The following is a 26559-nucleotide window of genomic DNA, read 5'->3' on the forward strand; positions in this document are numbered from 1 at the left end:
GTGGATGTTGACAGCGGCCGATTCCAGATAAGTAAAAGTAAGAGCGTGAAACATTGCTCCTTTTGGAGGTGAAATAGTAACTAGTTAATTACAGTCCCTACAGCGATTCCAAACTATCAATTTACGGCTACTTCTGGCAATAAACATTAACGTTGCGCAGTCTCCTGGCTCTGAGGGACACGCTAAAACCGAGACCCATCTATTTCAAACGTCACGCCGATGCAGTAGCGATGGCCGTCCTTTAACAGTTTACAGTAAATAAATACAATGCACAAAGGCAATAAGAGCGAATTGCCGGCACCCGAGACCCACTTCACCTCTCCTCCGCTACGACAGCGGGTGGAAAAGCGCAGGGCGAGCGATTTAGTAGTGTTGCATGGGCAGCTCGGCTCCCGGCGTGCAAGGCAGGAGGCGGGGGAAGGAATCGCCACAAACCCGGGCTCTTGAAGCAGGTAGGGCAGCCCCGGTGACGTGGGCAGAGAAGAGCTAAGGCTGCCTCCAGCACGTGCCCCGGCCTAAGATGGGGGAAACACATGCTTCACCTCTCATTAATCGGTATTACCTGCTCCCGACTGCTCAATTAACACATGCAGAACGAAGTTCAGGCAGTTCAAAAATTCCCTTTCCCATTTTTGTTTGATCAGGCGAATGACACCGGCTAGGGCAGCTTCCCCTCCACGTACCCCCTCTTTCCGACTCCCTGGTGCCGGCTGAACGCCACCACACTCCAGCAGAGAAGGATTGGGGGTAATTAACCTGCTGGAAATCATCCAGAGCAATCATTAAAAAAATGATTTTTTTTAAGATTACCCTATCGACCCAGGCAAGCACAGCACGCTCCTCTCCTCCTCTCGTGATTATTACGTCCCCGTACCACGGGCACCAGCCCATCTCCATCTGTGACCCCCCAGAGGAGCAATCCCTTTAGAAAGCACACCTACGGCACCAGCACACTGCAGGTATGTGGTGTGAACAGTCTCTTTTTCATTTCTCACAAGCCTTAAGAAGAAGGACCGTAACCCCAGAAACAGGCACGCAGTGTATCGGAGACTGCGTCACGCTCCCACAGGGCCAAGTCTCTCTCTTTTTGAATTTTCCCGATGACGAGGAAAGAAATCTCTCCTCTTGCATGTTCTTCCACATTAATTGGCACGTTTCCGTGGCCTGACGTCGCACGAAGCCCCGGGGGACGGCGTTCTTGCCACCTGGTTTTCGCGTGGTGCTCAGGGCTGCGGGAGCTTTGCGGTAGCTACCTCCACTGCTGTGGCCCCGGGTCCCTCCTCATCCTTGAGCCCCGGAGGCGGCGACCGTGACTGGCTGTGCCTGGTGTCACCGAGGAGAGGGGAAATATCCCGCTTTCCTTGTTCGTACCCTTCATTGAATTGGATTCGGCAGCACTTTCACAGCCAATTTTGCTCCATGCCCTCGCACGTGGCAGCACGGGCTGCGAGCGAGAGGGGTGGCCAGCACCGACCATCGCACTTCAGGCGGGCACAACCCGAGCGATGGATCAACGCTTGCCATAAAGTCCTTCCACTGCACCGGGATCAGCGTCCCCTCCTCCCCTGGGCCGTGGGAGCCTCTCCTCGTACGTGGCCGCGCAGCACCACAGCTTCTCTTCTCCTCACAACTGATTTGGGCGTAACGGGGAGCTGATGGTGCCTCATCTTCCTCCTCAAGATGCGACGGAGGAGCCTCCTGGGTGTGATTTTGGGCTGATGTGAGCAGAGGTGAATATTTCCGAAAGCCCCGTCGCCGGCTGCCCGCCAGCACGGGGACAGGACACAGGGATTTCCACGGGCGCCCTCCGAGCGCAACCACCGACTGGGAGCCACCATGAAGGCTGTGGCTCTGCAGCCCGCTGCCAAACCTCTGCTCTTTGCTGCCAGGGAGGACGTTTTCTTCAACTTTGTGCGCTACTCGGAGCTAGATCTGAGACAGCACCCACCTTCGTGGCTGCGTTCGCTCAGTGCAAACCCTTGGTCAGCCCTGAGACCACGCTCGGGGCTCACCTGTCCTACGATAACTCAAATCTTTCAACTATTAAGCAGACACGTCTCGCCAGTTGCCGGGACGCGTGCTTTGCGGAGACCCTCCAGAGGCCACCGCGTCGCCTGCTCCTGGTCGCTCAGCCTATATTCACAGCCTATATAGCCTATAACCTGTATTTGCCATCCACTCCGCGGATGGCCAAAGCAAGGCGCGGGGAGCCAAAACGTGAGCGGGCTCCCCTGGCATGGCCACATCGCTGCCGTGCCCCACGTCTGGGGTCAGGCCTCCCGCGCAAAGCTGCACCGCAGCGTGCCGGGGACGGCCGCCGGGTCCGCTCGCCTCGCCAGCGCTGCATAACACGTCCGAGTCAATCTAGCTGCCCGTTACAGCACCATCGTGAAGAGTTTTTAGCTTAAAAGTCCTTGAAAGTTTCCCACCGTGACTTGTCAAACAAGATCTTTCTCACTTCTCTTCTCTTCTCTGCTAACAATATTTATACTCATTTCTTTTATTGAAATCTATCTGCCGCCTGTTCTATTAAAGCCACCTGAGTGGCAGCTCCTATTCTCCGGGAGCCCGCAGCCCATCTATTCTCCAGACAATGAGATACAAGCAGTCTATCTTCTATTGTGCTTCCCGGCCTTCGGCTCTCAAATCTTCCATCTCAAAAAGGCACGTCGGAGATGCCTCCGCACCAAAGATTGGAATCCCGGGCTGCACGGGGGCTTCCCGGCGCCGGCCGGGCTCGCTGCCCATCATCTCTGGGCGAGCATCTCCAGGGAGATGCTGCTGCGGTACCCACGATCCCGTGGGGACGCTTCTCCCCCGTCCCCTGCGTGCCTCAAGTCATCCTCAAACGTGGTTTGTCGCCATCGGGCAGCCGCCACGCACACATGGCTCGCCGCTGCCGGGATGTTTGCACGCCTCAGACGACTTATTTGTTACCGGGAATAAAAGAGGAGCGTTAAACCCTTTGTTTGCAAGAAGTACTTCCTTGGGAAATAAAAGGATTATGGAAATTAATATTTAAAGAAACAAAACAAAACAACTCGGGGACCAACCACCCTCGAATGAGGCTCTAATTTGGGAGCAAACGAGTCGAATAAAGAACGAGCCCTTTTATTTCAGTGCAAGGGAGAGCCGGGCCAGCTCGGAGGCAGCTCAGGGCTCAGCAAACTGGCAGCGGCCGTCCTCAGCCTTTCCCAGCCCTTGCCTCCTCTCAGGGCACCAGTAAGGATGCCGAGCCCCAGGAAAAGGTCTGGACGGCATGCACCACCCCGTTAGAGCAAACTGGCACCGGGATGGACGGACGCTCCTGGAAGAAAGGTACCGAGCCACCGGCCCCGAGCCACTTCCCACGCAGTTTTTCTGTCTCCTTGCAGGAATGTGTGCCAAAGGCACATGAAAAACAAATATCGAGACCCCCAGGGAGCAGAGCCCTCTCTGGAGAGTTACCGATGAGACGGCATCTCCCGGCAGCTCCGTGCACCCGCTCGAGCACCAACGCCGCTCTCGGGGCACCTGAGCCACTCTTCTTCCCGTGCTTTCTCCTGCAACCTAGAGCCAGACCCTAACAAGCCACCCAACAAGAAGTCTTCTCTCTTCTTTCTTCCCTTACTCTTTCTTCCTCCCCGCAATTTTTTCCCTGTTGCTGCTCGCAAGGTGAGAGAGGACAGCGTCACCAGAATGAAAGATTCTCTTGCGCGGCCTCTCCCAGCAGCGGCCCTAATTCATTTTTCATGGCCCCTTGCAGTGACAAAAGCCGCTGCTTCTCTCCTGTAAGCGTGCGCCGTGCAATAAGTCAAAGCTGATGCACGTTTTCCCCCTGGGTGCCAAAGCTGTGCTTTTGATTTAATTTGTCCCGTTGTTTGGCTCTCGGCCCTTGCCGGCAAGTTCCTTTGGAGAGGCGGCAAGGTAGGGCCCCATACGTATGGAGGGACTGCCCAACAGATGGGGTACAGTGGGTAGCGTTTAAATAGTTTTCTGCAATGATACCAAGATGTCGGAGAGCGAGAGAGGCTGCAGCTGGAGAAAATCGCCCAGACAAACACACGCATCCCGTCTGCAGGAGCGCTGCTCCTCAATTAAATCCCGTTGCGACGTGGCTTTCCTGGAGCCCATCCCATTCCCCGTGGCTTTCCCACCATCTCTAGGAGAAGCTGCGGCGCACGAGGCTCGGCAAGGAGAGAGGCGGCACAGGGTAACGCCGAGAAATGAGGTGCTCCTGCCTGCTATTTGCGGGAGTCTTGCAAAGCACCCGAAAAAACGTCACGGGACTCCCCAGCCGGGAGATCCGCCGCATCCCCTCTCAACCGCACGCCCCTGCGTGCGACCGGCATTGCTCCGCAGGCGAGAGCATCCCCTTCCCCAGCGAAACTCGAGGCTCCCTGCTTTCCTCCGGATTTGTGTGAAAAACAGCTGCTGGCGACCGGGACCGTAGGGTCCCTCTAGCTGCAAATTTAAACCCAAAGGCTTTCTCCATAGGACAAGCTCTTAAGAAGCAATTGCAATCCAAAGCGTTAAATGGCTGTAACCTCAGTTAAGCTGTATTTCAGCCGCATTAAGAAAATATCCCTAGGATGGGAAGCAAATGGCATAATGGCATTAGAGTGAAAAAATAAGCAGCGAGTACCAGCTAAATCCATCCCCAGCGCCAGCAAGAACTCACAGGGATCCGCAAAACTTTCCCTTCTCCCTGCGTATCCCTGCACGTGGCTCCTGGCAAGCCCAGATGCCGTCACCACCATGGCTTTCTGCAAATGGGGGATATTTTCCTTCTCCCGGGACCTCCTGACCCCTCTTCCCCCCCCCCCCCCCCGGCGCTATCCGAATGGCGGCAGGGTGAAGCTTGCTGTCACCTCTCCATCATCTTTAGCCCGTCTTTATTTTTTCAGACACGCTATTTTCCAGCCCAGTGGCCTTGCTCTGTCCCTCGTGTTTTATGGCACTGATGTCTCCATTTCTGGAGGATCATTCGCAATATTATGGCTTATCGAAAGAAGCCGGGGAAACACACGGGCGGCGAGATAGACGGGCTCAGCTCGGCACGGCCAGGGGGTATGGGGGACTGGCGAGGATGCCGTGAACCCTGGGAGGGGAGATGGGGAGCGGGGGGCCATGCCAGAAATTGCAGGGATGGGTGGCGCTGGCCTCCAGGCACTGGAAGGTACTGGGAATGGGGATAACGGAGACTGGGCTGAGCCCCCTCGCTCGAGCCCATCGTCCCCTCTCCAGGCCTCCATGTGGAGGTAATGGCCCCACTATGGGCAGTGGGAGGGGGACAAGAGGCCTTGCTCTGCAAGGGAAAAGCCATTTTAAATATCAGCAGTGTATCCCAGGAAGGGGAAAAACCCATGGGCTATGGCATTGCTCTGGCTTTAAATTATACTGTAGAAGGATAAAAATAAAAGAGAGGAAGACAGAGAGAGACACCGGGAGGAAAAAAAAATTGCCATTGTTTTACCAAGCAGATGGGAAAGTTCAGGGGATCAGAATAAGACTATTATTATCTTGACTTGACTGAGAGAAGATGGGAAACGAAGAGACATTTTTTCTCCCTGCAGTGAGGAATGCTGTGGCAGAAGTCATTTCAGCAAAGAGTCGGAAGGAAACGGTGCCATCGGCTCTGGGTGGCACCCAACTTATCCCCATGGCCTGGGCACAACACCGGGATTTGGCTTTTTATCCCCTTCCCCCCGGCAGTGACGCCGCATCACGCGCCGCTATTGCAGGGACGGGGCGGCGGGCAGGGGAGGGGTAACCGGGGCACACATCCCTCGCCGCCTCCAGCTGCGGCATCGTGCCAGCTGTGCCGCCAGATGTGCCCGCTGCCAGCGGCACTGCAGCTGTGGGCACCCCTCCACGGCACCGCCAGCCCCGGCGCAGGCTGCCTGCCGGCGGCCTGCCGAGCCTCGTGGCAAGACCACCCGCCCCAACTACCCAAACTCCTGCTGCCCTGCCCCAGAGCGACCGTTCAATTTGCTACAAACCATTTAAAAATACACTAAATACACAACAAATCTCCACGCTTCTCCTGCTGGCCGCGTAACCATGAGCAAAACGTGATTTCCCTACCGCTACCACCGCCCCTGGCCCCAGTTCACATGATAAGCACTTTTTCTGTGTGTGCGACGATGCCCGCGACTCCGGGGCTACTTGCCGTTGTTCTTTAGCTTGGTACAGGGCAGCCAAGCAGCTCCGGCTTGCGAGCGCCCTTCAGCTTCTCGCCGATACAAATGCAGCAGCGTTTCTCAGCCTTGTCAGAGACAAGGAAAACCTTCCTACCCGTGTTCAGGCTAAGGGAAGCGCGCAGCCCCGAAGCCCACGGCGCTGGCTGAGCATAGACGGCAACAACTGATTGACAAACCGGAGCAGGCGCCGGTGCAACATCTTCCCTGCCAAGTATCAAGGTCACGGGACAGAGAAATGAGGAGGTAGAGCGCAGGTCTGCTCCGTCGGAGCATCCTTCACCAACCACGTCCCTTCTTGCGGCCAACCTCTTTGCCGCTCCCCAACTTTTCTCCCTTTCCCTCCAGCATATTTTGCATGGTTTCTTTCTCTCCTCCCCCCTTCCCTCTTCCTCTCTCCACCACATGGTCCTTCCCTCGGTCCCTAGACCTCGCCTCGTCACCTTCCCTTCTCTGCACCCACCTCTCTCCTGCACCCCCAGGACGCAGAGAGGGCCTGGCAACCTGCCCCGCCTAATCCCGCGGCTACCGACTCCTCGGGCACTTAATATTCACGACAGAGAGAAACATTTCACGGCAAATTGGACGCACATTCAACTGGAAATGGAAATTTTATGAGTCTTCTCACTCCGCGCCGCAGATTACACCAGCTGAGAAAACATGGAAGCAAATGAACAACCTGTGAACTGTAAAGTATATTAATAATGAAATCACAGCCCGGGAAATGAAGGCTTTATTCTGTTTATATTCTGCTCCATTAATAGAGAGCGCTCGCACTAGCTCCACCCCATTAGCCGGCAATCTGCGCCGAGGAAGAGTGCGAGGATGGCAGAGGAATGGCAGTGGGGGGAAAAAATCTCCCTCCCACTGGGGCAAGCTTCACAAGGGCAGGAGTTCAGCTCAAAGCATTTCCTCGCCCTGCCTCCGCCGACGGACGGTGAGGGCACGTGAACGCTGGGGACATCTTCGGCCTCGGTGCCCTGCCCCGTGCAAGCTCAGCAAGCGGAGAAGGGAGTCAATGCCGATGCCGGGAAAAAGAAAGGTGCAACTCTGGGGGGAAATCGGCTCCAACACCACCAGAAGCCCCCCAGCGAGGTGCCGGCACCAGGAAAACCATCCACGTGCAGCCTCGCGGCAGAGCCGTGCTTCCTCCCTGTGCCGCTCGACCCCATCGCCCGCCTGCTGGGGTTTCAGCATCTCCACCACCTCTCCAGGCATCCTTCCCACCCCTCGTCACGATGTCCCGACCCTCCGGGGACGGAGGTACCCCCGCTCATGCACCCGCAGCCCCGAGGCCACGCCGATGGCCACGGCAGAGCGGCGCCAGGCCGAGTCGGGCTAGCGGGGCTCAGGCAAATAAATATTTCGGTGCTATTCCCCCAAGCCCAGCCCTGCCCTTGGCTCGGCAGACCTGGGCCGCGTGTGAGGCAGCCCGACCGGGCTCTCTCCTCCCCAAAAACAACTGCGGCGGCTTATGCAAAGCACATCACGGGAGCTAAAACGAGCCGGAGCCGAGTTTTCTATAGCTGAAGCGACCCGGCGTTGACAGAATGGGGACGCGTTTCCACAGCTCAGATTTTTATAATAATACCTCGGGGGAGTCGCTGGCAAAGTTTGGCCCAAATATAATTAGTTTGCACAGCTATTAGGGGCTGATAAAAGGTTTTAATTTGCGCAGAGATCTCTCGAATCTCAGACACTCCCGTCCCTTGCTCTTCCCCACGCCAGCCGAACGAAAGGCGAGTCCCAGGCAGGGAGCGAGCCGCTGACACAAAGCCACACATTTACCGGGGAAGGAGGGAGCCGCGCTTGGCGCCGAAGAAAATCCAGCAAGGCGACACCGGCGACGTGTTGGGTTTTGTCCACCTCGTCCCACCACGCTGAAGAAATAACTAACATATCCCCTTCTTCCCGTGGTCAACCGAGGCATCACTGGGGATGGAGAAAGGATGCCGGCGCGGGCAACGCTACCGGTGGTGTCAAAATCACCGTCTCCGCACAAAGCCGGAGCGCGGGACGCTCGGGTGGGGGGCAGCGAGACCCTTACCCTGGGCAACGGGAGCAAATAGAAACTTCCCCGCTGCCCTAACCCAGTCCTGGCGCCGACGCCACTTTGCACACGCAGGGCCAACAAGATTTGTCACGCAAACGGGTCGGCTCGGGAGTGAGAAAAATAAATCTCTGACATTCTTCTTAATATGGCTTTGTACAGGGTGCCAGATCCCTCTCACCGGGCACGGCAGCAGCACCGATCGCGGCCTTTTGTGACACTGCAGTGGACCTCACCTTTGCGGGAAAAGTAGCCAGTGACCGACAGGATAAGCCAAAGGATAAAAGTTGGGGGTGCGGGCAGAGATGCCCGCTTTTGCCCCCTGGTAGGGCAGCAACCGGCGGCACCACTGCTCCACAAGAGCGACTGGCCCACCCGCTTCCCCAGGCTGTGGTAAGGAGTCGAGCACGCTCTGTCTCCAGCGAGAAGAGAAAGCGTGACATTGCAAAGCTATGTTTAGGGAATATGCTGAAGCAGAGAGGGTTTTTTTCCCCCTTTTCTTTAGGGAAAGACATCGCCTCAGCTGTAGCTGGTAGGGGCCTTGTTATTTTTGTACCAAGATGCGTATTTCAAAGGCAGCTATGCCAAATATGCAAACAAATCAGCTCAGAGAGTTCATTTCTACCACGCGGGGAATCAAAAATATTACTTTTATATATACCTACGCATACGAGTACATAATCTCCCATTGCTTAGAAAGAGCAGGAGGAATCAGGGCACATCAGTGGAGGGGAAACACTAAAAGGAGCTACCCACAGCCAAGCGCTTAGCACGTGGCACGCTAACCGTGTTTAAGTCGCTCCTCGAGGAAAGCAAACCCTGGAGCCTGTGACACAATGCCACTGGATCCTGGCTCCTGCCGGGCCAGATCCTCTTCCCACGGGAGCCAATGGGGAAGCTGCTGGAGCTCAAGGGGCTAAATATTCACCCTGCTCCCAGCACGATCCCGTTGCCGGTCGTGGCACACGTCCGCGTGCTTGGCGAGCAACCCCTGGTGATGCCAGCTGCCGGCTTCTCCTTCATCGCAACCGTGCACAAAACTAGTGTCCATCTCAGAGTCCCGCTTCTCCAAGAGCACTCCAACCTATTTATTCCCATCCCATGTGACGCAAACCGAGCCAGGCCGCCGGCGACCCTTTTCCTGGCCGATCCGTCCAGCGCGCACCGATTAAGCCCGCGTCAAAACCAGTGGCAGATTTACAGGTTAACAATGATTTAGCGGAGCGCACCGCAGCCAAATTAATGCCGGCTATAATGTAGTTTACCTCATTAAACAATGCACACCAAGATCCTGTCTGTTGTAAAACAATTGGTCTCTGAAGCCTAGTGTTCATCTTCCAGGGTTGCTGGGAGATAATAAATGGGTAATATTCCGGCGATAATGGTAATGGAGTCACGGCTCAGAGCTAATATTATGGCAAAGCAGTAATTATTTCAACAGTAAACAAGGGGACGGTTGAGCTGCCGACAGGATTGGAGCCGGTTGAAATGCTTCAGTTAATATAGCTGGAGCCCAGACCTGCAACCGCCTCCTGGAAGGAGGACGAGGTGCTCGGCCACCGAATGAGTCGGACGAGCCTCCGTGAGACACCCAGCCACCGCGAGACCCGGGGGGACGCACGCAACGGGGTGAGGCGGGACGTCACATACGGCACGGTGGCCAAACCCAACCCAACGCCGCAGCTCGGGGCTGGCTCTGTGCTCCATCATATAGCCGCAGTAGGAGGACTTGCTTCCCTTCTTTGAGGCACCACTTGCGTTGGCTCATGCAACATCTCAAAAGGAGATAAGAGAGGGCGCAGGAACACGAGACCCGGGATGAACGCAGAAGCAACTTTACGCAAACCATTCTGCTCTCTCCGAGAGATATTTCCCCATTAAAAGGACCAGCAGAGAGCACGGCTCTCCGGTCTGAAGTTAACTAGGTGACTCGAGGCAGTTAAAGGGAGCAATCTCACGGGACGCTGAGCTGATCACTGTGAGGGACGAGGTGGCACGGAAGCAGGCAGAGATTTTCGCACCCCAGCGGATCCCCCTTCTCTCTGTGCCTCCTGGCCGGGCTGCAAATCTGATGTCCGACCTCCAGATAGCCCCTGCCTCCTGTCCAGAGAGGATCCTGGAAAGACGAAGACAAGCAGCGATGTGCTTAACGGACAAACCTCCGAGAAGGGAGGACGTGTCCCCTTCCCAGGGACAAGCAACTCTTCAAGCTAGATTTTTTCTGCAGTCGCTTGTCCTCTTGTTTTAAGCCCCGCCAAGAGCCAGAGAGAATCAATATATCCAAATATACCAGACTTCTCCCAGAGTCCCTTCGCTGGTTTGCTGCTGATGTATAGACAGATGATCTCACGAGACCTCTGCCACGTTAGGGCACCATGTCTCATCTATCTTAAGTGCGCATATGAGCTGCGATTACTACTGCAGCTGAGTGCCTCACGTCTTGAATGTATTTATCCTCCCGTCGGTCCTGTGAGACAAGGGACCGCTATCATACCTCTTCCAGGGAGGATGCGGAGGGCCACAGAGGTTAAACGGACAGATCACAGAGGATATCGGGGACGTGGCAATGTCGGCATCCTCTGAGCATCTCCCCTGTCTCATGCCTCTGCCTGGTGAAGCACCGAGGTTGCACCTACCCCACAAATCGTGGCTCGGACTCGGCTCAGGACTCTGGCACTGCGCGGGATCTAGCTTTCAGCACCCAGCCTAATCCCGAGATTAATGAGAGATTTCTGCTATAAAGACCTCTCGATCGGACCTCTTCCGAGTGAATACACCATCAAGCCAAACCATAATGTTTTCCTACCCTGGCAGCCGCCGTCTTAAGCCTTACACCAGAATCTGTCATACTAAAGCGATAATCAAAAAGCAATTAAGACAAAACCATGGCAGAAAAGTCCATCAAGGGTCGTTAAGGATGACGACTTGGATGCAGCCTCTGGCTCGGGACGTCTGCGTGCAGCAGACTGGCGCCGGCCAGCCAGAGGAGCCAGTGGAGGTATCTGCATGCACGCGCCTAGTTTTTACATCCTTTCCTCGCGCCCCTGGCACCGTCACGGCAGGATGACCACACTTGCCATCCGACTGCAGAGCCCTCGTTATCATTACAGCTAAGCCGTGCCTGCTCCTCCCAGGCCAGAGGCTGCCGAGCCCTCGTCCCTCCTGGGAGAGCCCTCACTTCAATTCCTCGGCATGTTTCTCGAGCTTAATGGAAGGCGTGACGAGTCTCACGTCTGCAACGTGGATAAATATCCCCCGGTTAGCTCGACACGGTGCCGCTCGCTCTGCTAGTGAGCGGCTCCGCACATTCTGGCGTTGCCCTGTGCCCGGCAGCTCGGGACACCGCGCTCTTTCCTAGCCAAGAGAAGCCAGCCTTGGTCTGCTGAGATGTGAAAACCAGCCTGGCAACATGGCGACCACCACGACACCATCAAAGTGACACCAAAAAATAAATAAAGAGCCCAGTAACTATGGAAACACCCGAGCAACCCAAACTAGACGATTAACTAGAAGACCTCTCCACAGTTTACGGATGGCATCGCCCTGCGAGGCTGGGGAGCGTAATACATCCGAAGCCTCGGAAACAAAGAGATGCTCGGCACCTATGGGTGCAAACAGGAATGTGCGTGGGCACGCGCAACACCGCCTTTCGGACCCCGGCATCCAAGTCCTCTGCAGAACCTACGTGTCCTCCAGAAAGATGCTGCCTTCATGCTGGATGTTATATCCGGACCGTGGTTATCTACGTCCTTCTCTCCCTCTTTGCCCTCCTCCCTCCCTTCACCCTGCTGAGGACGCCTCTCTTGACTGCCATCCTAACGGTCTTGGCATCGCAGGGGTGCCGAGGGGGGACGGAGCCACCCCATCGCATGCCGGAGCTTGGCTGCCCGGTATAGTTTCGGTGAGCTGCGTTTTGAAGCCCTGGTCCCTGGTAGCTCTGGCGGCAGTCGCGCCATCAGCTGGAGCATCCGAGCCCAGGGCAGAGCCCTGATGCAGTTAAGCCTCCTCCGCCGAGGCAGAAGCAGCTGCGACTACACCGGCTCCCCTCCTGTTCCACCTCAACCTGTTCAGCTGCGTCAACAGGAGTTGCTGTGGGTTAGCGCAGCATTACTGGGAGAGAAAATAAAGGACAGAGAGGGGTGAGGCAGAGGGACGGAAGATAGGCTGTAACGCATCGCGGTTGGGCCGGCCGCGGGTTCGCAAAACCCTTCTCCAGAGCCAGCGTCCTGCTTTTGCTCGCGGTAGGAGGATGAGGATGGGCACGGGTAGGGCCAGCCACCACGCAAGACTCTGAGCAGGCACGGAGGCACCAACAGGGCCGGCACTCATGCGGTTCACCAGCAGAAGACTCTCTTGCTCAGGTTCACTCGGCTCTCGAGTTATACAGCGAAAATGCTGTCCTCCTCCGGGCTGTGGGGAACTCTTCCAGCCCCCAAACTAAACAGAGCCTGAAAAGCAGGCTTAACAGTTCCCATAACGTGACAACAGCTGCAGACACGAAAATTCAGCATAGCTTACCGGACCAAGCCACTAAACACATATCGCACTGGACCAGAGCAATGCACGGGCAAGAAAACAGCCGAGCGGTCAAGGGAGCTGCAAGTGGCCAGAAAAGAGTCTCAAGTGAGATTGGTCACGGAGCAGCTGGGCTGCTCTCGGTCTAAATCCCCTGAAGGACCCGTCCGCACGCTCCCCTGGTAAGCAAACGCTCTCATTTGCTCCATTTCCCACTGAGAGCCGCACAATAGGCTTACAGCTGCCAAGAAAATAATAAAGCCCGTGAAGTGCCTTCACACAGAGGAGCACTCACCGGTGTAAGCACGGGGACCAGCTCCTTCAGCTACTGGTCTGTCTGTGGCTGGCATGGACGGCACTATCAAAGCCTCTCCCCAGTGACATGGGCGAGAGCTGCTTACCCATCTGCTATGTAAACCCTTAAATTATGCACCAGCTTTCCCTTAACTGATTCTCCCTCGTCCCTTTTCTCCACCACTCCAAGCGAGATGGAGAAAGACGGCGAGCAGGAACAGGAGGCGGCTCGCTCGAGACTTCCCCAGGGATGAGCGGCGAGGCAGACCTACAACCAAGAGAGGGGCTGGCAGCTAGCTTGGGGTCCCCACTCACTCCTGGCTCTCCAAATTAGAGTCCATCCTACTAGAGAAAGGGTTACGGTCTCGGCATCTGCTATAACGCCTCTGTGCACCTGCCCTGGGGCTCTTATTTCGGTCCCCACGCTTCCAATCCTCGTCTCTCCTACGCGCGCCGAATGCAAAATGGAGAAGCAGAGGTGCCCCTCGGTGGCTTGGCAGACCCAGAGAGAGAAACAGAGGAGCTGCCTACGGAGACGGGCAGCCACCGAAGCTGTCTCGGCCCACCTCTGGGGCTCAGCACCCTCCATCAGCAGGAGGCCAGACTCAAGTAAATCTCTGTGATCATTTGTTCCCTTTGAGTTTTGAAAGCAGAATGCCTAATCATGGCCAAAATCAGGTAAGAGCGGCTGCTGCAAATTACACAGCGCCACAGGTAATTTCTGATTAGCTCACTCTTCCTCTCCTGGTGCATCCTCAGTTTCCATAGCAGCTAAGTCCTAAGTAAAATGGAAACATCTGGTTCAAGCGCAGGTAAAGATTCCCTGGGGAAAGAAACCTGCTGGATGGCAGCAAACACAGAAAATAGCCCTCGCAAAAGAGAGAGGCGTCGTAAGCCGGGAGCCTGGTTAGGAGAGGATGGATGGCGTGCGGGAGAAGGCAGCAAGGGGCACGGGAGTGGGAGAGGAGGGTCCTGGAGGAGCAGGAGGGGATGCGGGAAGGAGAGCGGGGATACGGGAAGGAGAGCGGGGATGCGGGGAAAATGAGGCGCACGTGAAAAACAGGTGGTGAGGAGGTCGAGCGAGACAAAAACACATTGTCAGGGTAGACAAGAGGAAGAGGAGAAAGAAAAAAGGCTTCAAGGTGGGAGTGCATGGACCGCCTCAACCATGGTGACAGCTACAGCAACAGCAAGTTCGATGCCACGGATAGACGCTCGGCGCCGGAGAGGAGCACCTGGATCCACACTCTGCAGATTCTATCCATCGTTCATCCATGCCCAGACCCCGGCTGAAGGCCACCGTCTCGGAGGCACGACCACCTAAGGCAGATCGGCTGACACGCGCACCGGGGCAGGGGGGAACGGTTTTTACAGAGGCTTCTGTCAAGGGAAGGGGCCGAGATGCTGCCAACTCGGCTCGCTCTCTGCCAGGGCTATGGGGAGTGATGGATCCAGCCCAGCAGTTTGCTACAGAGCACACAAATAGCAAAAAATCAATGGAGCCGCACCGAGACGCTGCAGCCATCGTCAAGCAGCTGAACAGAGAGAGCAGACGCGGCACCATCCATCATTGCCGCTGCCGCATCGTCTCCTTCGGCTGCCGGACAGCCCGGCCGGGGCATCCCCGAGAAGAACTCGAGGCAGTTGCCTGGGTCAACAGCCCACGTTTGCAAAACCTCAGGGGAAAAATGACCGAGGTTGAACTGAAGCGCTTAGATGGGATCAGGGGATCGGAGCCAGGCACTGCCCCTTGGCCGGATGGCTCATCCCACCGAAAACCCCCAGATCTCACCCCCAGCTCGCTGGTGAGAACCTCGCAGCCACCCGGGAATAACAGGGCAGCAAAACGCAAAGCAGATGCCAAACAGCAGCTGGGAAACGGTTAATATATGCTCCCGAACGGGCACATGTGGGAATTTGCTTCCCAGCAGTCGCACCCACGCGGTTCTGCTCAGGTTTTGCTTACCAATTAACAAGGCCACCAATTAACAAGGCCACCAATTAACAAGGCCACCAATTAACGCTTCGTGTGTTTTCCTGCTCATGGGCGCTATTTACAGTGCTCCTTTGAAGCGACGTGCGAGAATTCCCTGAAAACTTTTCCCTGAAAAATAGGGCTGGACAAGCACGTTCGATTCTGAAGCGTGACAACCCCAACCTGGTACCTACTGCTAGTCCTCCGCACAAGCAAAACCGTAAGCTCCTCTCCCAGGCCAGCGAGGTGGATGTTTCTCCACCAGAGTCATCAACTCCCGCATTAAGTCACATCTTTTCGGCGCACATCACCTTCTCCGTGCAAGTGAAGTGCCACGCAAACCAGCCAACGACAGCTCCCCAGCCGCTCGCAAATGCCGCTGTGCCCTTCCCAGAATGTTTCTGGTAACGTTTGGCTCTTACCTTTGGGCGAGATGTGTCTCCAGGTGATTGTTGGATCTGGCCTGCCCGTGGCTATGCAAGTGAGGCTGACGTTGCCGCCCTCGTTGATGGAGATGTCAGAAGAGATCTCGGTGATTTTCGGAGACACTGCAACGACACAAAGAGGGAAATGAAAACGCAACTGGTTCTGCTCCAACCCAAATCTCAAGACGTGGGTGAAAGAGGCTGAATTTCCTTCCTCCCTCCACCTCGACAAGCTATGCGGTAGCCCATCAGTCTCATCTGACTTGACAGGAACACACAGAGGAAAGGGGGGGCAGAGAAGACAGGGTTGAAGTGGGAAGAAATTGTAGCCGGAGGGGATTCAGTCATTTTAGGGAGGCTCGAGACAGCTCCTCCTCAGCACCTCCGTGGTGCGCGGGATGATAATTGTTCCCCACCCCGCTTCCAGTGCTCATCCCATCCTCCCAGCCACGACAAACCCTTTCCAGCAGAGCCGCTTCCGACTGAGAAAACACCCCCCCCAATTCAAACTCCCCCAAAGGCAGCAGTCGCTCCTGGCGCAACGAGAGCACCCAAAGCACGCACGTGGCTTGCAGCTCTTTCCGCAGCTGCGTAGGCTGTCGTGCCCTTGCAACCAGAAAAGCACCAAGAGGAGCTGGGCACGAAGACGACAAGTCTACCGAGGAGCCTCTAAGGTCTATCACGGTGCAACGGAAGGGAAATTCAATCGTGATGAAAGCCGTTCTGCTGCATTGGCACCGCCGTCACCAACGCTCAGGAGCAGGTCAGATATGAGGGGCCCGGACCCAAAGAGAGGACACGCATATGGGACCGGGGGTGACGAACAGGGAGGCTGAGAAGGAGAAGGGATAAGGAGCAAGCAGGGAGCGCTCGGCCCCTGCTGCTGCGCGAGCGGAGGACGCGCTGCGGCTGCCAGGGAGGGCTGGGGTTTCCATAAGCTCTGTGGCAGGGCTGTACGAGAAAAACGATCGGCTGCTGTTATCAGCCTGCACCTGCAGAACATAATAAAGACCATCACCTTCCTCGGTTTATTTCTTTTTCAGGCCATTCTCCGGAGCCTAGCAGCGGATCGGCACCCTGCTGCGGCGCTTTGCAGGAGAGTCACAAATCACTTGCAAAGCATCCTGCTCCTTCCACCCTCCCTGGGAGAGCCCCGTTCATCGATCCGCTTGAAGCTGCAGCCCAGACCATTGCAACACCCCTATTCCTGACTCGGACCCCACTCCCGAGCACCCCTTCCGTGCCTCTCCCCACCTCCCAACACCTTCCCGGGGCTGCACGGAGGCGGAATGACTGCAATGGCCTTGCATGCGTTGCCTCTGCTGTGCAGGTAAGTAATTTATCGATCCGTAAAGCGCTTCGAGACGCTCTGGAAGGGATTATGTCATGCCAGTGCCGTGCAATAAAATAAAAAATGATGGATTTTTTGTGAACACGAGGGTGATTTAGGGTTTGTAGTTGGAAGTGTAGTTAAAGTACATTTTAAGTGGAAATCAAGGTGGGTAATGAATTATTCTCTGTTTTGAAGGGCTTCTGGGAGTTCATTTTTTTGCTGCTCTGGGCACGACGGCTAATCCGCTAATCATGCGCCGGAGGACAACTATGGATCAGACGCTCCCAGTACAGTGGGAGCTCTGGGGCAGGACAGCGGAGGGCACGAAGATGACACCAAAAGAAATATTAATATGTATCAGTGTCATTAAGCCCAGCGTAAGGGGACAGCACAGGCCTCCCGGGACCCCCAGCCCTCACGATGCTGGGAGATGCTCTGCCAATAGCCAAGTAGTCCATTGAGGAGATGCAATTAATTACAACGGCGCTACAACTGCCCCGCTGTGTTCCTGGCGAGGCTGGGACCACTAGCCAGGAAACCCATGTGCGCTTTAAAAAGACCGAGCTTACGGTCTGGACAACAAAAATAGGCCAAGGAGGTATTACCGTTGCCGTTTCAGAGAGGTGGAAAGAGACAAGTGGAGGCGGAGCGCGTTGCCCGCCATCGCCCAGGAAGAAGCAATAGCTTCCAGCTGCAAGGCCTGACAAAACTAGAGCAGTATTTATCATCTTCAGTGCGATGCTCGCTAAATCACAGAGGAACCTTTCTGATGTTTTTAACTACGGAATCCACATCAACCCAATTCAGCATGTTTGCAGAGCTCACCGAGACTTAAAAAAAAAAAAAAAATCAAGTCAGACTTTGCACTGTGACTCCGGTACCGCACGCACAGATTTGCACCCGCCCAGGCGAGGGGCAAAAATCTGTAATCAAATCAACTGACCAGATTCTAAAACGTAGTTAAAACAAATTAAACTTGGATCTCCTGAAACACGACCGTTACATCTTCCTCCTCCTCAGCAATACAACAGGAGATTTAAATTTTGCTCAGAGCGGGCAGAGGAGGAGAGATGATTGCGTTGCTGCTCGGCTGGGCAACGGGAGACTTTGCGATTCTCTCTGACAAGCGCGAAAGCAGCTCGAGCCGCTCACGCACCAGGGAAAAAGCCCAATGTGCCCCGGCAAGCTCAGGACATGCTCGGGGAGAGGCAATTTATTGCAGCCCACCTGGGACGAGATGAGGCAGGAATGGCTGGGAAGTAAACCAGAGCGACAACGTCAGCAAAGTCGTTAGCTAACGCTTAAATTAAACGTGCAGTGGTAGGATTTAACACGACGGTTATTGTATGCTAATTAAATGTTTGAATAATTAACCACATGAACCATTTAAAATGCCTTTCCGGAGACTGAACAGGTATGTTGTAAGGCTTTTACAACACAAGGGAGGGAAACCTTACTAAACAAGCGATCACAAGTATATATTTAATAGTATTTAATGGTCACCAGTGCTCCCGTTCCCTCTGCGTTAAAACGCTTTCATCGTCAGTTGGCATCGCTGTGGCAACAGGGCAGAGGAGAAATTTCTTATGCTGAACGCGGGACGCAGATGGAGCTGCGCCCCTATGGGAATGAATAAATAAATAAAGCTAAATAAACGCAGGCTTCCCAGGCGGGAACCCTCTCCTTGCGGGCAGTCCTTTTGTGTTCAGCATCTCTCTTGCTCAGAAGTGATTAAACATGGCAGTGTTGGCCAAGCTGCTCCAGTGACACAGCGCAGATTTCCCCAGAGGTGGGCCGGTGTTTTATCGATCCGACGGCTTCTTTTTTTCCCCTATCCTTGCCGTGATGATGGGAAAGGTCTCTAGGCTGCTCTCAGCCGCTGCAGCTGCCCAGGGCATGCCCCCAGTTTGCCCGGACTTGGCGCCCGCTCGTACAGGCAGAGTCTCTGGGACAGAAAGCAGCTTGCTTAAATATTTAACCAAACCATATGGCGCGTTACACGTTCGAGGGCGTTCAGTCAGGTGATATATGTCTTTACGGATCCAAGCATATGCGCTTGCCTACACAGATACATTCCCTGGCACACAGACACCCTCCTGCCACCGGCACAGACTATATCCCTGCCATGCTTTCACCTCCAAACACCCGTCCCAGAGCCAGCACAGGTGCAAAAGCTCACCCATCCCATGCACGTACCCCTCGGCCCTGCCATCTTCTATCATCGTTAATTCCCCATCCATCTTCCCTGCGTGCCACGACCACGCCGCTCACCCGCACTTTTGTCCCCCCGCTGCCGCGTCCCTGCCGCTGCCTCCCTCGGCACGGCTGGGCTCCGCGGGCACCCCAAATTTCAGCCACGCGTCAGGCGAGAGGCAAGGAGGCCCCCGAGTGTTAAGGGAGCGTGGACCTGGAACAACCCCTCCACCAGAGACGGGGAAGGAGACCTCAGATGAGCTTCACCAAGCCGGTCGCCTTCAAGGAGCAATGGCATTTTTTTGCCTTAACCACCTTCTTTCTACCCAAGTTTTGGGAGCCAAGCAATACACGCGGGGCCTTTGCAGACCTGCAAATCCCTTCTCACGCGGGAGCTGGGCAGAGCGGGTGCTTGCCCCAGCAAAGCGCCCGGCGTCGCGCAGGACTCGCAGCCCCCGGCGGCAGCCTTGCAAGCCAGCGGGCTCTCCCGGTAAGCCTAGCGAACGCCTCGCTTCCCTCTCATAAAACACGCAAACCTCCATCTTCCGGCACGAGCGACATCTGCTCCAGATCAAAGGAAACAACAAAGAACAACTATAAAAGTGTCTCGAAGAAAGAAAAAGAGGGAGACTCAGACTCGCGTTCTGCAGGTGATCTGTGATGTGCACCGGCAGCTTCCTGAACGTCAGGCTGCCGCTGCTCCTGCTTTTAATAACGGTGTCTTACCGCTGTCGCCCACAGACTTCCCCACGTTTTACAGAGCACTGCTACCACAGGTCCCGCCTGTGGGACTTGGCGAGGGGGAGCCCCGGGTGCCCCTGCCCTGCTCACGGCAACGCTACGAGTCGGACCGAGCCCACGCTCCCCGGCCAGCCAACGGAGGGGTCCCCCAAAGCCAGCCGGGACCAGCCGCAAGGCAGGGACCCCAGCATCGGGCTCCCCATCTGACCCCTCCAGGTCGTAACCAGAGCAGTCTCTTTGGCTCCGGCAGCAGCCACCGATTCCGGAGAAGGTACGGCACTCCGGCTGCCACGGTGCCAGGCGCCTCCGTCGTGCCTTCTCCCTCTTTTGCGTTCAAAACCTTCCTGCCTTTTTAAGGAAGGCAGAGAGCAAACTGAGAGACCTGCGCCTTCAATTACAGGTGTATTATAATGGGCTTTTAAATCAGTTTGTGTCACTCTAACACAACCATAATTAAGAGAAAAGCGGAGGGGGCTTCATCCTTCCGTCATATCAACACAGCTCAGGAGCCGTATTGAAGAAGTCCACCGGGCGCGAGGAAGGGCAAACGCAGCCTTAGAGCCTGCTTTTAGCTATGCTGCTTGGTCACGTAGGCTCAAATACAACCCCCTTACAATTACAGGTGCCAATCCTGGCCCCCGGGGCCGCCTCTGCCCTGGGTTTGCACGATCACCCCCTTCCCCGCCGGCGTGCTGGGTTCGGCTCGGCTTTGCAGAGGGACCGAGCCCCCTCCGAGCAAACCTGGCGGCAGCCAAAGACATGAAGAAAGAAGCCTGGAAACGAAGAGGACATACGTCACGACCTTAATAAGCAATTAATAAATAACTAATGGCAATTGCTCGTTTTAAAGCAAGGCGTAATGAGACGTGTCATACGGCACCGAGATGTGTCTAAACGATTTCCCAAGCGGATAACGGCTCCTGCTGCAGCAAAGCTCTCCCGAGCTTGGAGGACACAAAATTTTTTACGCCCGCCTCTGCAGCAGGTTATACGGCATGGCATCATAATAATTCAGAGGAGGAGGGGGGGAAACAAGACGTTTCCAATCATTCATTAGTAAAGCATTTGTGAACGAGGGTATAATTCACCACATAAGCAGCAGGGTTTCTGCAGACAAACTTTATAGCTAAGTGCCAAAAGGGAGCCCAATCTGATTCCACTTACGACAGCATAAATCAGCAATACTCCTACCGCAGTCGACAAGGGATACGCCAAAATAAATGTGGCACGAAAAGAGAGTCGGGTCTCCAGCACAAGGACTTTTTCCCGACTTTCGGACGGGTCCGGGTCACCAACCTGGATCCAGACTGCCGCTACCCTAAGGAGCCAGGGTGCTGCCTGGCTGGATTTGGTCCCCTGCTTTCAAGGCTCTGAAGGGATCTACATAATTTTTCCTACCACAAAAAGGAAGAAACACCTGACACCAAGCCCTACACCTTTGGGGAATCAAGCAACAGTTTCCTTAGCATGACTATTAATAAGCAGCTTTATAAAGCAGGCAGAATCCATCATTTAGGTTTGGGAGACCCGAGTTCTGCTTTCACATTATGATGCCCAAAGGAAGTCCTGACACTGCTCTGGACTTTGTTGCCTTCTCTAAAAGGAGTCTAACGATGCTGATCTCCTTTATAAACTACTTCATACTCCTCTTTCAGAAAAAAATTATCAAAAAACCAAAAAAACCCCACAACGCCCCAAAACCCAAAGAACCCCATAAAGATTTAAGAATAAAGTTTTTGCTTCGTTAACCATGAAGAAACGCAGATGGACAAGGACTGTTTGACGGTTCAGCTCCCTGTCTAGACAGATCTCATTTTCAGCTCCACGCACGCCACATGGAGCAAGGATCTAGTTTCCAGTTTTTGCACTCCGAGCCACCTGGGATTTCCCCCCTGCAAGTCAAGCAACGCCTCATAAAAAGCAGAAAATTGAAGGATCTCGAAACCTTAAGACACCTGCATCATCTTTCCCCCGTTATTGACACCCTTCCTCGAGGCACGACAGCCTCTCTCACAACTATGTCCAGGATGACCATCAAACTGACAGCGACTCTGTCTCACCCTGCTTGGGGACGCAGGGTCCCCAGCTCTGCCCCTCTCGTCCCACCCGGTGCCGATGGAGGCTCCGTCGGACCCCCCGGGAAAAGTCCCTGCGTGGGGATGAGCCGCAGCGTGCCGAGGGCGCCTGAGAAAGTTTGAACGCGACTCCTTGTTAATACGAAGCTTGTCAAACCCATCACCTAGAAATGCTGAATGTCTTTATTAGATTCCTTTATCTCCCCCCGAGATCGGAGGGACACGACGAGATGATTCTCAGTGGAGATGTCATCATCCAGAAACTAATTAAAGGCTGCGCAGGAAGTCGGGCCACGCGCACTCTGGAGAACAAAACGCATTAGCAACCCGAGTCAAGAAAAATATTACAAGTGAACTTCAGATCAGAAAGGGCGAGCTAGGGATTTGACAATACCTCTCCTCTCCCCGTCTTTCCTCCCGCTCGTCCTCACACTCCCTCGTCCTCGATAGCTGTCCCCCAGCAGAAGCAAGCCACCCGGGATCTCGGGGCTTTCTGGGACCAGCCCCTGCACTGCCATCTCCTGAGGGATGCAGGACGACATTGGGTCCTTTCCTCCACTGGGTCACACCCCGTGAGAAAATCACGATTTGTGGAATTTCCTTTTCTTTTCATGGTAGAAAAGCCTCCTTGCTGCAGGTCAATAAGCTGCAGAGAAGGACAGCTTGATGCCTGCACCGCTCCCTGCTCTGCCAGAGCAGTTCTGGGCAAAACGCTTGGTCTTTTTGCGTCTCATCTCTCTATCAACACAGTGACAAGTATTTCTCTTCCTTGCAGGCTTATTAAAAAGACAACGGCACATAAGATGGTAAGATACCCAGAGCCTATGGTCGCAGGAACTGTAGGTGGGGAGATTTCTGCACGGGGACAGTCGTATGAGCCACAGCTTATGCGTAGCCAGGGCTCACGTAAGCCAAGATGCACGGATCTAGTTTAGGGCACGCATCTCGAGCAGATGTGCCAATAACAATAACACTACCCAGTCAACCTGGAGTCTCCCGTACCAACGAGCAGCGAGTTTACACGATACTCCTTGCCTGGTCCATCAGCGTGCACTGTCCCGCTAAACTCGGCACAAAACCTCAGCTCGTCTCCCCAAAACCAGCCAGAGGGCAAGGGGCCATGCCCCACACCGACGGTGAAGGTCCTGCTCTCCACCCTGCTCCTGGAGAGCGGGGAGGGTCTCCCTGTGCCCCACCAGCTCTCTGTCCATGAGAAGCGGGAATCACGCAGAGGGCTAGACGCGCCGAACCAGCCCTGCGCCATTTCAGTCATCAAAAGGGACCCGGCAGCAACAAAGGAGCTCAAACATCCTTTCCAAAGATAAATCAGATGCTCTAATGCAGCCTGCATCTCCAATGAATATAGGGCAGGTGTCTCTGAAGTGAAGTAGTAGTTAAAATGATGCTCTTTAAATTACATTTTGGCTATTTCAGGCAGACAGGTTGTGTGTGGGTTGGGTTGGGTTTTTTTATGATCTATCTAGAGGCTTAAAAAGACACAGAGAGAAATAAATCTCCCTTCCATTAAAAACACACTACGCTCTCGCATATTTGTTCTTATCTCCGCGCTCTCGCACTCGTGCTCCCTCTCCCCCGACTCGAGCACAAAGTAAGTGTTTACGATTACGCTTTCCACACTGACACTAATCTAATTCGAGGAGTCGCGCAGCCCGTGCCCAGGGAAAGCGCGGTGGCTCGCCCGCCCTTGCAGGAGGATGAGCGGCGCTTCCCGAAACGCTGCGACGGACGCCGGGCGCCCGACGGTTTTGCTTCAAACGCTGTCGAGATTCGTGGCGTTAATGTTGAACCGAGTGAAAGCCCGCAGTTTTGATTGAATTGCAAGTGAAGTCTATTTGTACCTTCTGGGTCTATCTGCGTCCTTTTCACCTCTATTTATCTAACTATTTATATCCTTCCTCCCCTCCTGAGCTCCCCTACGACATCTTTGACACCCTCAGACCCCACTGTGCTCAGTGGTGTACCAACAAGACACGAAAATACAGCCTTTGCCCCACGGGGCTCTCGATGAACACGTGAAAAAGGAGACAGCAGATGAACGCAGGCTGCATTCCCAGCCCTCCTGGACATCACCGCTTGCAAACTGCCGTTAGGCATTGTGCCGGCATCAAGCTTAGGGGAGGGACACGACGGGGAGCAAGAGTTGGATGTGCAGAGAGTTGCCCTCGTCGGTGCAGGGAGCAGGGTTGGATGCAAACGATCTCTAACACCACGGGTGCCGTGCCATCACCGCTTGTCCCCAAACCCTCTGTGCGCTGAGCTCCAGCCCTTGCAGGTGCCTCCTCGTGCTCCAGCCAGAGGCTTTACTTCTGCTTGGGCTTCCTCCTGCATTCGCCTTTGACTCCGGTGAAAAATTAACGGATCAGGCGGGGAGCACGGCCCTATTATTCTCCAGTGAGGTGGTCCGGAGGCTGCTACTTGTGACCAGACCGTTTGTTTGTTTGCTTATATAGCGGGAGGTCGGCAAGGCCCAGCAGTTCAAAACGAACCACGGGTGAGGTGATTTATGCCTCCAGATGCTGCCGCTCCTCCAGTCCCCATAGGAACACACCTCTTTGCACAAGACTCGTGAACCCATCCGTCGCTCCGGCAGAGGCAGGTCTACCTTCCCAAAGATGCCCCGCTCCACTCCCTCCTCCCCTTAGTAATTTGTTTACACAGCCCTGCTCTCGCAGGTTCTCCTCCTCGGGCTCCAAGAGCCCCCCCAAGCCTTCCTCACCCTTCCCATGGAGTACTTCCCATCCTGCACCCTACCCGAGGCACCTCATTAGCATCCACCTTGACCCAACACGCCAACCACCCCAAACCCAGGGGATCAACCCAAGGCTTGGCCGAAGCTGCCAGAAACGAGCAGGAGAGCAAATACCAACCATCCAGAGCCCGAGCGATGACGCACACTGTCCTTCCCACGCCTTAAAATGTCCTTAAAAGAGCGATCTTAGCACCGCAAGGTTTAGCTCTCAGAAGGTTCAGCAAGGGTAGAGGTAAGGTTGGTCTCTGCTACTTTAATTCATCTCACGTGCCCCGAGGACAACCCTTTCCCGCAGATGCCCGGCTTCTCTCGGTACCTGCGAGCATCGCCGCCTCCGCTTTCTCGGGGTGTGCCAGCAGCGTGGGCATTAATAACCCTATCATCAAAACGCCCCCCCGCCCCATGAGATAAGGGACCGTTATTATCCCCACTGTACAGACAGGGAAATGAGGCCCAAAGAGCAAATGGCCCAAAAGCGCCTGTTCGGATCGATGCTCCGTCGGCACCTGCTCTTCAGGCTCCGCGGCGCTCAGGAAGCACGGAGAAGGCACCAGGACGGCTGCCAGGCCAGGTATTTCCAATGGGCCGCAGGAGACAAGAGCACTGCGGTTAAAAATTAGTCATCAGGCTGTAGAGAGCACAGCAGGATATCCGCATGCACAGAGGGACAATTAAAATTTCATTACCAAATTTCAACCCAAATAGGCTATGTTTGATAGAGTTAAAAGGAAAGGAAAAGGAGGAAGGCAATGCTACCGCAAGGCAGGGATATCGGCGTGCCCGAAGTACGTGGGGGCTGTTCTCCTTTTCCATTAGGACTGCTCCTTCGTTTCTCGTTTCTCCTAAACGAAGCCCTGGAGCCTTCTTCTCGGCCACCCTCGCGCCTCCGAGAACGCCAGAAAAGCCACAGAGAGTTATCTCCCACCAGAGCGCCCTTTAATTTCCCTATTTGTCTTTCTAATGCCCAGCCTCATCAATGGCACCGTCTATTCCCCGTGTGCTCTTACCTTTCACGGAAGGACTATTTTTACCCCTTCCTTCCTATGCCACCGCCGCCACCTCCTCCCATTTAATCATTTTGGAGGCTCTTTATCCACAGTTTCCTTTCCTTTCTTTCCTCTTTCCCTTTCATTTTTAAAACCTGTGGTTCTCCGATTCAAAATCATTACTGTTTTTAACTTGGCTTGAGCCTCTTTAATTAAGTTACTTTCCATTATTTTTTATCTAGTCCATTTGTCTACATCCCCCGCACCCTCCCTCACTCTTCCTTTCCTCCCCAAGGCAGGCTGGGTATGAAATCTTACATTTCCATTTGGCTAACAATCACTTTGAATTTTTAAATGCTATTAAATTGGATCACACCGGTCACTGGACTGGAGTTGTCGAGCTGTGATATTTACTCGCGCCAGTCAAAGGGAAATGAAATTGCGGCAGCACGGGGGGGAGGCAATGGGGGAGCGCAGATTTATTCTGCCCGCGGTACTTGCAAACAGGCACAATCCCTTTGGATTTTCAAGCGAGTTCAAAGGAAACTCTTACGCTCAACCATGAATGTATTGTAATGTCTTTAATAAATCAATTACTAGTTGGCAGGGAAGTGTCACTGCATCTCCAATCCTTGTAATCACCTCAGCTTTGCTGTGTTTTAAGTGCCGAAAAACCATGGAGGTAGACGGGGAGCCAGAAGAAGCATCGGCGTAGGGTAAACCAGAGAAAACACTTCTGCTTCGTCTTGCCAGAAAAGGCCGAAAGGAATTTGCGTCATGCAAAAACACACCCGCCCAGTGACCCCCAGCACCAGAACAAGGAAATCACGGTGCCGGAGGGACCCTGCCAGCACTGCATGGGGCTCACCCTTCCCAGGGCAGCTCCCAGGATGAAAAAGCTCGGGAGGGACGACTGTGACAGGTTCACCGAGAAAGGCGGTGTGGCAACACGTGCCTACCCCACGGATTAAGCCCGGGGCGACTGGAGCAGCCCCCTGCTCCCACCTGCCCAGGGCTGAGCAT

At 54.7% G+C, this 26559-nt stretch overlaps 1 protein-coding gene across 9 annotated transcripts in view; it reads right to left on the reverse strand.

The window, feature by feature from the left end:
• The window catches only part of LOC115344448 (protein CEPU-1), a 352367-nt gene that overhangs the window by 14123 nt on the left and 311685 nt on the right, over positions 1 to 26559 (reverse strand). For all 9 annotated transcript variants that reach the window (XM_030021741.1, XM_030021744.1, XM_030021740.1 and 6 more), the window contains one exon: positions 15436 to 15561. In XM_030021741.1, coding sequence (XP_029877601.1) covers positions 15436 to 15561 — 126 coding nt within the window. The remainder of the gene's footprint in view (positions 1 to 15435; positions 15562 to 26559) is intronic.

This window comes from Aquila chrysaetos, chromosome 8 (assembly GCF_900496995.4).
Source record: "Aquila chrysaetos chrysaetos chromosome 8, bAquChr1.4, whole genome shotgun sequence".
Classification (NCBI taxonomy): Eukaryota; Metazoa; Chordata; class Aves; order Accipitriformes; family Accipitridae; genus Aquila; species Aquila chrysaetos.